Here is a 15,053-nt window from a genome sequence, read left to right on the forward strand (position 1 = left end):
CTGTCAGGGAGCCGGGAAAGGCTGGGATAAGGAAAGGGCTCTGGGATAGAGGCGCTACCAGTCTGGCTGGCTGCCCCCGCGGATGCTCCGGGCCGGGCAGCGGGGCAGCTCCCATGGCCCTTCCCAGCGGGATGCTCCTCGCCTGCTCCCTCTGCCTCCTGCCCGGTAAGTGCCCTCTGCGCCCACCCCAATTCCTCAAACGAGGCGAAACCCAGCGGGAATAATTTATACTGACTTGGGAAAGGTGCTGGAGAAAGCCCAAGGTTAATGAGGTTCTTGGAAAAGTTTTGCCGGGAGCGGGAGGGAGGGAGGTGGGAGCCTTTGAGGAGGCTGCTTGGGAGGGATGGAGGTCCTTGATGGGCTCCCCAGGACCGAGCGGGCGGGTGGGCAGCGCCCGACCCCCCTCCTCGGCTGGAGGAACAGGATTAATTGGTGTTTTCCTGAAGCATCGGATAGTGGGGGGAAGAAAATCCCTTTTATTTAGACCCTTTTATTTAGAACTAACGTCGCGCCCCACAGGTGGTTCGTTCCGTTGCACAAAAGAAAATTGCTCGGGTTTAAGTAAATTAAGAGGGGTTTTAGGCAGTTTGGCTCCGGGAGCTGAGCCTGCAGCTTATCCCGTGCGGGACGAGCTGCCGGGGGCTGGGATGGGAGAGAGGATGGATTTTTATGCTCCTTGCCGGCTCGTTAGGGCTCTCTTCTTGCAGAAAAGTGTCCCAGCACCGGTAATTCCCGTTTCGATCCCGTCTGGCATCCTCCCGCACGCAGCCGGGCTCGGAGCTGCCAAACTGGGCTGAAAGTGGGGGGAAAAAAAAGCTTTTCCCCAAACCAGGAGCGCGGCCACGGGCTCACGCCTCCCCCAGCCAAGCATTCCCAAACATCCTGGTGGAAACGCGCGCCAGGCTGGTTGGGGTTTTTTTGTGGGCTTTTTTTTTTTTTCTTTATGGCTGCTTTGCTTTTTTTCCCCTCTCTGGTGGCGGATCCTTTCAAGCGGCGGCGGAGCTGCTTTGCTCGGTTAATGGGGACCATGTGTGCCCTGCCCGTGGCCAGCGCGGGGCTGTCTGCGGGGAGGGCACTGCCCTGCCCTGCCCACGGCCCGTGGGGGGAACCCCCCCGGGGAGACGCTGCTCGGACACAAAGGGTGGGCACCGCAGAAGGAACTCGGGGATGTGGCACATGGGCAGCTCTGCCCTGCCCTGAGCTGGGGGGGAATCCTGCCTGCGAGTGGATTTGCCCACGGGGGGTTTCTGTATCCAGGGGCTTCTGCCCACGGTGTTTTTTGTACCCAGGGGTTTCTGCCCACGGGGGTTTGTGCCCATGGGGGTTTCCAGTCTCAAGTGTTTCTGCCATGGGAGTTTCTGTCCATGGATGTTTCTGTCCATGGATGTTTCTGCCCATGGATGTTTCTGCCCATGGATGTGTCTGCCCATGGATGTGTCTGCCCATGGATGTTTCTGCCCATGGATGTGTCTGCCCATGGATGTTTCCATCCTGGAGTGTTTCTGCCCTTGGATGTTTCTGCCCGTGGGAGTTTCAGCCCACAGGGGGTTTGTGCCCACAGTGTTTGTCAGCCTTGGGTGGTTCTTCCCACGGGGGTTTGTGCCCATGGGGGTTTCCAGTCTCAAGTGTTTCTGCCACGGGAGCTTCTGTCCATCCACTGGATGTTTCTGTCCATGGGGGTTTCCATCCTTGAGTGTTGCTGCCCTTGGATGTTTGTGTCCACAGGGGTTTGCGCCCACAGTCTTTACCACCCTCAGGTGTTTGTGCCCACAGTGGTTTCCACCCTCGGGTGTTTGTGCCCACAGGGGTCTCTGTCCATGGATGTTTCTGTCCATGGATGTTTCTGTCCATGGATGTTTCTGTCCATGGATGTTTCTACCCACAGGGATTTCCATCCCTGAGTGTTTGTGCCCCTGGATGGTTCTGCCCACGGTGGTTTCTGTACCCAGGGGTTTGCACCCACGGGGGTTTGTGCCCACAGTGTTGCCCCCCCCCAGCTGTCCCCGCTCAGGGGGTCTCTCCCAGCCCTGTGTGCCAGCCAGGGGGGTTGGTGCTCCCCTCTGGTCCCAGCCTGGGGTGTGTTGTGGTCACTGTGTTTTGCTGAGCCCAATGCTGGGATTTGGACACTGTATCCCAAGCAGTTTGTGTGGTGTGGGACCCACCCCCCCCGGGCTCTGGGCTGAGCTGAGGGTGCTGGGGTGGGATGTGCATCCTTGGGAATGGTCCCTCTGCTGTGCAGGCAGCGCTGCCTGTCCTGGCATGAACCCTTGGGTGCTTTGCCTGAGGGAAATCCCTCCCCTGGCTCTCTCTCTTTTGGTCCTGGGGAACCTCCTGACAGTGGGCTCTGTCCCTGCTCTTGCCTTGTCCCAGAGCTGGGAGTCCTTGGAGGCACCAGGATTGTCCAGGAGCCAGGGACCCCAGTGACATCTCCCTGCCCAAAACCCATCCTGGGATAATCCAGGGTGTCCCTAAACTTCAGAACAGGCTGCTTCCTCTTCCCTGAGGCTCCGGTGCAAGCAGGACACAGTCCTGGACTGAGAGTGGGAGAGCCCAGCCCAGGGGTGCTGAGGCACTGCTGCTCATAACCCCCTCCTGTGGGTGGGTCCTGCTGGGCACTGACACTGGGTGTTGGTGGGGAAGGGCTTCCCAAAGGATCCAGGGAGGATGCCCTGAGGTGCCCGTGGGTCAGACCATGCAGCAGTTTTCCCTCAGCAGTTTGGTTTCCCAGAGAAGGCAGTTGGCTCCTTCCCTCTCCCAAGGGTCACCAGGTGACAAAACCATCGTGCTGGCTCCACGTGGCACATTTGGGATTGGCCAGGGGGGTTCTTAAGGACCCTCCAGTCCAGGCTTTGATGGTGGAGACTTAATTTTGGGTGACTGCAGAGCCCCAGCAGTGCAGCTGAGAGGGACCCCCCCCTCCCCATTGTCCATCCACTGGCCAAGGCTTGGCCTGCAAAGATCCAATAAATACCCCCCTCAAGGTATTTATTTGAGAAGCCAAACCTTGCCCCTAACCCATGGCTTTCCTGGTGTTTTCCTGGGAAAGGGGCAGTGGAAGATCTGCCACTATTTATTGCTGACCGGCGTTATCACAAATGAACAATCCATGAGTTCTTTAGGGCTGCAAAACGTGGCCATCAGACAGCTCCTCCCCAGCTTTGGGGGGTCCAGAAAGCTGGAATTCTGGAAGCACAAGGTACCTGTGTAGCTGCAGCCCCGGAGCTGTTTGTCAGGGATTTTGTGGGTGAGCAGGAATGTTCCGCCACACGAGCCGGGAATGACTGATCCCTCTGTTCATCCTCAGCATTCCCTGGCTCTCCATCCCCTGCTGCTGCAGCCACCAAAGCCTGGGCTGTTCCCTAATAGCTGATGACAAATGCTGGCTTTGAGATAGGGACGTGGAGAGGAGCTGGGGGCTGTCAGCGTCTCGTCTGGCACAGAGGGGTTCATGGGAATTAAAGCTGGAGGGAAGCACGAGGACCCGTGGCTCATCCTGCTCCTTCTTGCAGCTTTTGCCTGAATATCCTTTATCAAGCTTTAAGATTTCCTTGTTCAACCAAATATTTCAATCCCGGGAAAAGAACAAGCGATGGGATGCAAAGGAGCATCTGATGCCACCAAATCCCACGTGAGGATGGGGATGGGGATGGAATCACAGGAGCCCAGCCTGGTGCTGGGTCACCAGTGGCATCCCCAGGGATGCTGAGGGGGCAGGGATCACATCCATGGACCCACTGCCCAATCCTTATGGGCTTGAGCGAGGAGAGGAGATGGGACTGAGAACAGCAGGGCCAGTTTGGAGGTGCCAGACGGAGCTGCCTGACCCCGGCACGCTCCAGGTTTTTGGCAGACGGGATCTTTCCCTCTGCCATGCACTGCCAGGCTCCTCCAGTGAGCAGCTGGCTCATCCCTGCAGGGCAGCAAGAGCCTGGCATGGCACGTGCTCCTCTCATGTCCCATTCACACCGTTTTCCTTGTGTCACCTGCAGTGCCCCATGTATATGACACAGAATCCCATGGGATGGACACACTGGGATCTTTTTCCAAGTGTCACTGCTCTGTGTTGGCTCAGCCTCTCTCCAGAAGCTCCATCCCGAGCTGTGACAGTGCTGGAGGTGAATGAAAAAGCCTGGATTTGCATGATTCAGCTAAAAATATTGCCTGCATTTCCCTCACAGGCAAATAAAACCAGGGAAACTCTTCCGGCAGCTCCGGCGCCTGGCTCGCAGCTCCTGGAGTCGGAAAGCTTTGGAGCAAAGGAAGTAAAATAGAGCCTCAAACTTCTCATGGAAGTAAAAACAGGCTTGGGGCACCACAGTGCTGCCAGGCACCTTTCCAGAGCCCCCTTTCCAGCTGTGAATCCCACTGCCTGCCCGAAGGATCCAGGCAGGAGCACGGCACAGGGACCCACCGTCCCCCTCCCAGAGGTTTCCCTTACAAGGAGGACTTATTTTTATCCTTTTTGGCAGGAAAGGTGGCTTTTATTCCCATCATTGTTTCCCAAAATGTGTCTTATTTTCTCCTCTTTTCAATCTTCGACCTGACAAGAATCAAAAGTTTGGACACGACAGAAGCTCCGAGCTTGGAGCAGAGGAATTTGAGGTTTCCTGCCTTGGCGGCCTCACAAGCAAAACATGTGGCTTTTGGTCACTTATTTATGACAGTGATGTCACTCCTGACAAGAAAATGAGCCTGAGCTGTTCGGGGTTGCTAAATGTCCTTGACAACCCCTCCTAAAGCTCCCACGAGCTGGAGCCAGTTTAAATATTCTCTGCTCTTTGTTTGGTTTCTCTGTGCCTCGAGTGCACCCACGGTTTGGACATCCTTCCCCTCTGCTGTCCAGTGCCCGGAGACTTTGCTCCCAGATCTTTCTGCTTTTCCAGCCCCATCCCCTTCCCCAGTGCCTGGTGCCTGCTGTGGCTGGGCTGTCCCTCACAGCTCTTCCCCCAGCTCAGAGATTTCCCACTTCAGGGAATATTTCTGCTGTTTAGTCGAGGGTTTATGTTGTTTTCCGTGTCCTGGCTGCCTTTTGCTGCAGCTCCACGATGTGGTCCTAAACCAAGGAGCCATGGGATGGGATGGCCCAATTTATCCCAGTGCTCCCACTCCCCAAGACCCTCTGTGGTGCAAAATCAGAGAAACTGTGATTAATGCAGAAATAAATCAGCTGGAAACCCATCCCATCCCCCCGACACTCGCTCTGCACCCGAGGGGCTTCTACACAACCTGGAACTGAACCTGCTGGAAACACAAAACCCCTTCCCCAAAAGTCCCCCCTTTTCCAATGGGTTTTCCAGCCAGATCCAGGGGCTCTCTGGTGGCAGCAGTGACACCCCAGGGTGCTCCCAGCCCCTCAAATCCTCCCCCCTTGCCCTTGCCCATCACTGCTCCCATGCCCAGTCCCACGCTGTGTTTCTCCCCGGGTATCAGTTACTCAGAGGAGGTTTTAATTTGTTTTGTAGTGTTAAATTAGGTCAATGTACCACAAAATATGCTGGCTCTCATCCGTGTCTCCTTTTTTTTTTTTCTTTTTTTTTTATTTTCTGATCCCTGCTTTCTAGAATTTCTTTTTGTAGGCTCAGGAGGCTCCTTCACCTCAGCCCTCCTCGGCCGGACTGCGCCGCTCCCTCCTCACGGAGCCAAAGCTGCAGATTCATTCCCATGCCTGCAGAAATCAGCTTTATCCCTGACATTCCTACCCACCAAAACACTCTCCATCCTGAATTTTTCTGCCTGGGAGCAGCATTCCCATCCTCTCCTATTGACAACTCCTTTATGTCCCTGTAAATACCAACCACGAGCCTTCTGTTGCTGTTGCAGCCCTTCTTAAGAAGGATCTTTTATTTGCATGAATCATCCAGCAGCTCCTTTCTGTCCAAGTGGGAATGAAAAGCCAGGATATCCTGGCTCATCCCTATCCATCCCTGCAGCTTCCAGCTCCTTCCTGGGACCTGGATGATGTCCCTTTGTGCTTAAACAACCCCCTGGGGTGAAATAATAGTAAGGAAAAACCACTTGATTGTATAAAAACCACTTTATTGTATAAAACACAAAGCATTTGCTTCTATGGAGGGTTTGAGGGTGCTGCTGGTCTGAGCCAGTGTGTCTGTCCCTGGATAAAGATGGGATATAGTGGCTTGGAAGCCTCTGGCTGTGGGACATGGACCATGGGACCTGGGACCTGTAACAGAGACAACGCAGTGCCAGAGCCCCCTGGCATGGAGCTCTTCCCCCTGTCCAGGGGTCTTTGTCCCCAGCTAATTCCTCCATGGAATGCAGCCAGGAGGGCTCTGGTAGCTCCTGCACCCAGGGATGGGCAAAGAAGCACCTCCAGCATTCCCAAAACATCCCAGTCCTGGCAGGATTCCCTTGGCACCTTGACTTCCCACCTCGCTGCTGGGTCTGGCTCCTCACAGAGGGAGGAGCTGCCAGAAGAACCCCCCAGAAATTGCTCCCTGGCCAGACAACTGCTCCTGGAGTTTGTCCCGGGTGGGCTGTGAGCAGCAGGCTCGTGGAGATGGGATGCTGTGGGCAGGGATCCTGCTCCTGGTGTCCTGTGGGAAGGGGTGTCTCTCCTGGGGAGAGGACTGAGCCCAAAAACCACCCTGTCCAGCTCTGAGCATCCATCCTCAGGGACATCCCCCTCTGGAGCTGCCTCTCCCCAACAAACCCCTGAGCAGCACCAGCTTCTCCCCTGGGAGAAATGACTCCCAGCTTTGGATCCCTGGGGCTGCAAACCCCTCAGGGCAGAGGGGGATGGGCTCCAACTGGGGCACATCTGCTGTGGCCACACATTTTCCACGTCCCCCCAGCCCGTGATCCCTGCTGGGGGGGTGGGGATGTGGTGGGGACCATCTCCACCTCAGCTGGAGGAGCAAAGTGTCCCAGAGCAGCATCACCCATGGCAGGGGGCTGAAGACATGTCAGAGAGGAGGAGGATGCTTTTCTTTCTCCTTCCCATGCCCTCCCTGGCTCCTGCTGGTCCCCTTTTCCATTAGGATGAGCTGGTGGATGAGCTTTGCAGGTGGGTGGGGAAGGGCTTGTGCAGCTGTGGCCTCTGAACTCTAAATGATCCTGCTTAAAGCTCCAGCCCTGGGGCTGGAAACCCCCTGGGGGCTCAGGGGTGGGCAGAGGAGTGTTGGGTGGCTCCAGGTGAGGCAGGTCTGAGGTGCTTTGGCTCTCACAGCCTCCTCTCTGTCCTGGTGGTGTGGGAATTCTGTGCCACAGGGGCTCAAACCACCCCTGGCTCATGTAGGACCATCCCAAGGCACGTTATACAGCTTGGGGGGGGCAGCATTCCCAGGGTGGTTGGGGTTGGAGGCACCTCTGAAGGTCACCTAGTCCAGGTTTCTGGAGTTGTGTCCCATTGCAGTTTGAGTATCTCCATGGGTGGAGACCCTCCAACCCCTGGGGTGACCTGTGTGTGAGCACAGCCGAGGGGTGTTCTCTCCTCCCAGCCCAGCCCTTGGCTGACAGGATCCTTCTCCTCTCTCCCAGGGCTCAGTGACACCTTCAACATCGACACCAAGAGGCCCAAAATCATCGCTGGCTCCAAGGAGGCCTATTTTGGGTACACGGTGCAGCAGCACGACATCGGGGGCCAGAAATGGTGAGTGAGCTCTGGGCTGGGCTCTGGAGGGGGGGGAATCCAAAACAACCCTCCCAAAATGCTGGCTGGTCTCCTCCTGCTCCACCTGACCCCCAGTTTGGGGTGGGAAGAGCTGTGGCTCCGGGGGAAACTGAGGTTTGCTCGTGGTGGTGCTGAGCGAAGCAGAGCCTGGAAACCCTTTTCCTTTCAAAAAGCGGAGTTTTGGGAGGGGATAACGGGATATTTTGGTAGGGTTGTGTACAGAGGGTGGTATCCTGGCTCCTGCCCATCTGCCTCCTGTGCACAGGGCTTTGCTCCAGGCAGGTTCCTCATTCCTTGGAGCCCCTTGGACTCGGACACTGCTGGAAACCCACCCAGGTTTTGGGTCGGGGCCATCCCGTTTTCTGGAGTTCCCATCAGAGCCTGGTCTGCAGAAGTGCTCAGCCCTGCCTGTGTCCATCAGGAATGTGAGATGAGCCTTGGGTGGGCCCTGCCCAGGTTTTGGGTTTCGTGGGGGGTTTTGCTGCTTGCCAGGGCTGATCCCCACGAGGGATCCTGCCCAGATGTTGGCAGAGCCCCTCGGTGCTGGATGCTGTGGGGAGCCCAGGGAATTCCCTGCACCTCCATTCCTGCAGGATCTGCCCCAGGGTGGGCGACAGCCAGGCTTGAGGCAGCAAGAAAACCCATAATGAATGCCCATGGATACTTCTGGAATTCAGGAATCAAACCTGCTGTGCCTTTCCATGCCCTTTGCTGGTGCTGGTGGGGGACATGGGGCTGGATCTCATCCTGTGTCCTCAAGCTGAGCTGATGTTTCAATGGGAAGGAATTTTGGGGCCAGTTGTGGACCCTCTTTCCGCTGGCTCCGAGCCCTGTTTGCTGCAGGGACTGTGTGATTTTCCCGAATGGAATTTTGCATCCCATTAAGGGGGTGATGCTGATGCTGCAGCCCCGGGGCTGGGGGGGCTCTGGTGCTCCCAGCTGCATCCCAGAGGGACCCTATCAGGGAGCAGGTGACCTCTTGGGATGTTTTTCCTCCTCCCTGTCCATGAACCTGTGCTGTGGGACTGTTTCCCAGGCGAGCTTACACTCAGGAATCCGGAAACATCTGGATGGGACAGAGCCCTCCACCTTTCCTTTGCTTGAGAATGTGGCTATTTACCCAAAAAATGCTTTTTTGGGGCTAAAGAATTTTAGACAGGTCATGGTCAAAGGCAGTGGAGCTTAAACACAGCTGTGGGGTCATTCCAGTGAATGAAACAAATCCCTGCAAGGTCCTGTGCTGGACCTCTGGGTGAGGAGCTGGTGGCACAGAGGATGTTCCTCTCCCTGGCCTGAAGTCTGCCATCCTCAGCTCCCTCCTGGCAGTGCTGGAGCACATCTGGGTGTTCCCATGTGCCTGATTCCTAAGGGAGCCTGGTGTCTCCATCCCTCAGCTGCTCCAGGGGGTGTCTGGGATGGTGGGATGGGCTCGTGCTCTCCAGGGCACTCGATCGGATGCTTCGGGGCACGGGAGCTCCTCGTGTGCAAAATGAACAAAATGTGAAATATGTTCCGTTGGGAACGGATCCAAAACCCCAAAAAATTCGGTGCTGTTTGCTCTGGCTCCTGCAAGAGGCTCCAGAGATTCTGCCAGGTCAGGATGAGAGGATGTTCAGGGATCGTGGTTCTCGGAAGCAGATAAGGAACAGGAACCAAGTGTCTCTGCCACCACATTCCTGCTGCCTCTTCTTCTGGAGAACATCCCTTTTCCAGATCTCATTTCATCCCAAACAGCCAAATCCCTGGGAGTGTCCAAGGCTCGGTTGGACGGGGCTTGGAGCAACCTGGGATAGTGGAAGGTGTCCCTGCCCATGGCAGGGGTGGAACTGGATGGGCTTTAATTCCCTTCCAACCCAAACCATTCCATGATTTATGAGGGATCCTGTGCAATTCCCTCCCACCCCTCAGGGCCTGGTTTCCCTGGGAACACCAGCAGCAGGGAAACCCTGGAGTGTTCAGTGCCTGCAGAGATTTCTGCCCAAAGGGAGCTCTCTGAGGGAGACTGGTGGAAAACACCCATTTGGGGGAATATTTTCAGCCCAATTGCATCTGTAGGTGCTGTTTTATCCATGATCCCAGCAGAGGGACTCCAATTCCTGTGCCACTGGGAGTCTCTTATGCTTCTTCTCATGCCTTGGAGCTGCCACCACCATGGGGTGGTCAAGGGCTGGGGATCCGTGAAAGGGGATAAAAATCCTCCCTTTTCCCAGCAGGACACTGGAGCAAAGACCAGCCCTGGCTTATTTTGTCTGTTCTCCCATTTCTCCTGCCAACATCAGTCAGGACAGAGATTTAATTTCCTCTGGTTTTGGTTATTCCGCATGAAAAAAGGGACTTTCTCTGCACAGCAGGAGCGTCCACACGTGCACATATATATATATATAAATATAAATCCAGCATTATTTAAATCTGCAGTTGTGCAGCACAAAATGTCCATTAAATATGTGGACGTGGTTAAAAAATGAAGCCACTGTGACTCACCCTGGTTAAAGGAGAAATGAGGGAGCAACCCCAAAGCTCCGAGGTCCAAACCAGGGATGTGGAGGGAGAGCAGGATAAGGATTGTCCCGAGCTCCAGGAGCTGCCAGGAGCAATGGAGAGGGAAAGATGAAAGCAGGGGCCAGATGAGCATCCTTCAACCCCATCCCAGGGGAGTTCAGCAGGATCCACTGCAGAGGAGCTCCGGGGGGATCTCAGAGCTCCGTGTGGTTCCAACGACGTGCACGGACCCAGCTGCCAAATTCCAGGCGTGGAATCCGAGGACTTTGGCACCTCTCCTTCAGTCTGAGCCTTTTAATGCTGCTTTTGGCTGCTGTGGACATATATATATATATATAAAAATATATATATATATATAAAAATATGTGTAGGGGGGTGTGTGTAAAGGCATATTTAGGTGTATATAAACTTAGAGATAATATTCTCCAGGTATCTTTTTAATGAGTTTTTCCCCTTTCTTGAAGCTTTTGCAGAAGGACCCAGATCGTTTGCACGTGAGGGCTGTAATTCCAGCCCAGATAGTGGAAAATCCATGAGGAAAGAATTCAGATTATTAAACTCTAGGGGAGGGGGGAGAAAAATCCACTTGGATATACAGTGCTTGAAAAGCTGGTGGATTTGGGGGGTGAGTTTGAAAGTGGCTTTCAAACTTCTCTCTCAACACCTTCTCTCTCTTCTTCATTAAGCTGGGGGTGCCTTCTGCAAGTACGTGAATGGAAAAGATGACAACAGGGTTACTGAAAGTCATCCTGGAGTGCTCCAGGGCCTCGTGCAGCAACGCTCAGGCACCGGCTGCCCAGCCCTGGAGCCTCCTGGGATTCTGGGATTATGGGATCTGAGCTTGCCCAGTGCCCAGGGCTGGGCACCTTGGGGGAAATGGGAGCTCCCTGTGCTGCTGGTTTTGGGACAAAATAACCTGGAAGGGGTTTCAGGGAGTTGCTGAAGGATGGAGGTGGTTGTGGGGTTGAGCTGAAGGGCTGAGCTGGCTCAGCACTGCTCCTCTGCCCTGGGCCACGCTCTGGTTTGGGCCATTTTGGGGGGTTTAAGGTGTGAATCAAATCCAGACAGGTTTGTTGTTGTGGATGGAATTTTTTGGGGGGCAAAATAATTGTGTTCAAACAAGCCAAGGGTTTCCACAAGCTCCCATGGGCTGTGTGTCCCTGAATTGTGGGAGCTCCCACAGGTGCTCTTGTCGCAGTGCTCAGGGATGTTTGTGGCCAACACAAACTGGAATCACATCAAGTTCGGGGTCCAGGAGCAGGGGAAAAAGGGAAAAAAATTCCCTTTATCTTTCATCTCCTTCCAGTTGTTTGTCTTGGTTGCTCCCTGTCATCCCGTGAGCAGGAGCTGTGTCATTCCCTAAGGAAGGACAATTCCCTCCTCTCACACGTGCGTGGGAGGACACTCCAACCACTGCCCTCAGCTTCCCATTGCCACCAGACATCCCAGGAGAGAAGTAGGAGAGGGAAAGGGGGTCCAGGGGGTTGGCTGTGTCTCCACAGGGCAGTGGCAGCATCTGGGATGCTCCACAGGAGTGCCAGGACCAGCCTGTGGCTGTGGATTGAGGGTTTCCAGCTATGCAAAAAATGAAGCTTGAGAAGAACTGGCTGTGGAAGGAGAGCCCTGGGAATAAACATCCATTAGCCCTCAGAAGCTGTAAAAATAATAAATACAGCATTCCCGAGCTGGCTGAGGGCAGGGATTCACTGATCTGCTGGCAAGGTGGCAGGACTGGGGAGCGGGTCCCTCTGGGCTTCAGATCTGTGGGTCGAGTGCTTGGGATGCTCCCGAGCTCCCTCCCCATCCTGAGCTCATGTCCTGCAGCTGTGAAACCCCAGTGAAGGGCTCACCTCCCTTAACCTCCCCCAAAAATCATCCTTGTGAGCCCCCGGGAAGTTTCCCCCCTTCCCAAGGGTTCCTGGAGAGGGGCAGCCCCGACCCCCGTCCCTGCAGCTGCTCCAGGCACAGACATGACGTTCCCAGTCTGAGCCTGGCCAAGGGAAAAAAGAGGAGGGAGAAGGGAGGGCAAAAATCTGCCTGCTGGATTTCAAGCTATAATTGTGCTGATCTGGAAAAACAGTTACAGGGTTTGCTGTTTCCCTACTACTGAGAGAGACTTTCTTGGCTGGAATTCTCCTGTGGTTTGGCCGCTGCCCGAGCGCTCAGATTATTTTGGTGGAAGGGGACGGGACTGCAGAGCTTTCCTGCAGCGTGGGGATCATGGACACTGGCTGTGGGGATCATGGACACTGGCTGTGGGGATCATGGACACTGGCTGTGGGGATCATGGACACTGGCTGTGGGGAGCATGGATACTGGCTGTGGGGATCATGGATGCTGGCTGTGGGGATCATGGATACTGGCTGTGGGGATCATGGATGCTGGCTGTGGGGAGCATGGACGCTGGCTGTGGGGATCATGGATGCTGGCTGTGGGGATCATGGACACTGGCTGTGGGGATCATGGACACTGGCTGTGGGGATCATGGATACTGGCTGCTCCCGGCTCTGCCTCCCACCACGGGCTGCAGGCACAGGGTGCCTGTCTCCTACCTGCAGGGATTGGCCCTTTTTTGGCCTCGTTTTCAAGAAAATCATGGAATGGTTTGGGTTGGAAGGGACCTTAAAGCTCATCTCGTTCCACCTCGCTGCTGTGGGCAGGAACACCTTCCACAGAGCAGGTGACTCCAGCCTGGCCTTGGACACTCCCAGGGATGGGGCAGCCACAGCTTCTCTGGGCTGATTCCAGCCAGAAAACTCCCTCCCTCTCCCTGCCTGCTTGTTTCTTGGGAAGTTGGCTGAGCTTTGGAGCAAATTCCCCCCCTGGCTGCACGGGAAGGGCAGGGATGGCTCAGCTCCCCCATGGACACACTGCCCAGGGAGCAGGGCCTGTGCTGCTCCGACCTGATCCCAGGGAATCCTGGAGTGGTTTGGGCTGGGAGGGACCTTAAACAGGTCCTGGATGGACAGGGACATCTTTCACCAGACCAGGTTGCTCCAACCTGGCCTCGGACACTGCCAGGGATGGGGCATCGATAACTTTTCTGGGCAACATTATCAGAGCTGGTGCCCAACGGTGCCTCCAGAAGCAAATGGGTGGGGGAACACCTAAGCACTGTTTGCTGGTGCTAAGGGGTGACTGGGCAGAGCAAGAGCCACCTGGGGAGAACTGGATTCCCAGAGTTTGTTCTGGAAACCTCCCAAAGGAAGGCAGGGATCCCACGAGAGCAAAGGGACACGAGCAGCCAAGAAGGGCTGTAAACACCTCCCTAATGCAGCATCCCAGAGTAAAAGGGGGGAAATTACACCAGGAAAAACAGGAGAGTCTCCTCAGTGCTGAGCACAGGGAGTTCCTCAGCCATGTTTTCCAACCCGCCCCTCAGCCGCTATTTTAGGGCCGTGACCTAAAATTGGCCGTTTTTGTGTCATTGCTGCAGCCACGTGCGGGGCTCTGACCCTGCCTGTCCCCTGTCCTGCTGCTGGGTCCCCTCAGGGCTGTTCCTGTGACGTGGCTGCTCCGTGGGAGGGGGATGGAGGGGTTTGCTGGGTGATCAGGAGCGACGTTCCCGGCCGGACGTGGCGCGAGGAGTGGCTGCGGGAACGCCGGGCGTGCTTGTGTCTCGTTCTGTAATGAGAGGGTTTGTTAGAAAGTGGAGAAAACACCGAGCAGCCCTTAAAGAGCAACAGCTGAGAGTTGCTCGTGGGTGTTGGTGACACATGGATGGCAGGAGGAGACAGGGACAAAGCTCACGCTCAGGGTCTGGAGCTGGGGCGCTGCAGGGGCAGAGGGACCCAAACTTCAAAGCAAGGATTTGCTGCTTTTGGGGGGAAAAATAATCCCCTAAAACTCCCCAAATGTGGGGATGGAGCTCTGTACTTTGCAGGTTGTGGATTAACTGGGGTAATTTGGGGAGCGTGGGGAGACTTGGGAGCGAGAGGCCAGCTCTGATGGCTCCACCGGGAATGCTTCTACCGAGGGATGGTTTGTCAGGTATTCAGTGGGTAAAACCCATCTTGCAAAGGGTGTAACATCCCCTAAACCCACCAGTAAATAAGGAGCCTGGTGGCTCTCTGGTTGGGAGTCACCCCAAAGGTTGTGCTGGAGAAGATCCATCCCAGAGCAGCTCGAAGGACATCGGGCACAGCCGAGGGAAGGATCTGGTTTGATAAAGCAACAACCACCAACCCAAACTCCCTCTCTGAGACCCGTTGGAGGTTGCCCAGCCCTCAGCCACAGCTGCTGGTCCCAAGAGTGGTTTTGTGGTGGCCCTTGGTCACCAGCACACGAGTTTTCTGTGCTCGTGGTGGGCAGGAGTGGCCGGTGGTATCCTCAGCCCCAGCAGAGCCATCCCACACCGCCTGTGCTCTTTAGCTGGTTGAAAAACCAGGAAAATAACTTCAGATTGATCAAATGATTTGCTGGAGGCTGCCCAGAAGCTGCTGGCAGACCCAGGACTCATTTTCAGGTCCCACATCCTCCACCTCGTGGACTCCTCCACCGTTTCTGCCTCTCCTTGCACTCCTGCTGTTGGCGTTTTTCCACCGTGACCAGTGCGGAGCAAAACATTTGGAAGTCCATCCCTCTGTCCCAATCCCTCCAAGGAGCTCCAATCCCACTTAAAGTTTTCCACAGCTGAACTCTCTCTTTCCTGAACCTCCTTAATCACTTCTTCATCCAGTTCCATCTTGAATAAATTAACTGCAAGTGAATTTGCCTCGCAGGAGATTAAGTGTCCCATTGATTGAAAAGTCCTGTGAACAGCAGAGTGGCTCCTGCCTTCCTCCCTAATCCCCACGTTCCCGGCTCTCCAGACATACCTTCCTCTCCTGAGTTCTTTTTGTTTAATCAAAATACCTTAAGGCTCAAAATGAGCTTTAATCAAAATACCTGAAAGCTCAAAATGAGCTTTGCACCCTCTCCACGA

At 55.2% G+C, this 15,053-nt stretch overlaps 1 protein-coding gene across 1 annotated transcript in view; it reads left to right on the top strand.

Annotated features, from left to right (window-relative positions):
• The window catches only part of ITGA11 (integrin subunit alpha 11), a 48,492-nt gene continuing 33,439 nt past the window's right edge, over positions 1 to 15,053 (top strand). The window contains exons 1-2 of the mRNA XM_027714714.2: positions 1 to 165; positions 7,498 to 7,609. Of these exons, the coding sequence (XP_027570515.1) occupies positions 114 to 165; positions 7,498 to 7,609 (164 nt within the window). The 5' untranslated portion in view covers positions 1 to 113. The remainder of the gene's footprint in view (positions 166 to 7,497; positions 7,610 to 15,053) is intronic.

This window comes from Pipra filicauda, unplaced genomic scaffold (genome assembly GCF_003945595.2).
Source record: "Pipra filicauda isolate LSUMZ 115617 unplaced genomic scaffold, ASM394559v2 scaffold70_size2993248_pilon, whole genome shotgun sequence".
NCBI classification, from domain to species: domain Eukaryota; kingdom Metazoa; phylum Chordata; class Aves; order Passeriformes; family Pipridae; genus Pipra; species Pipra filicauda.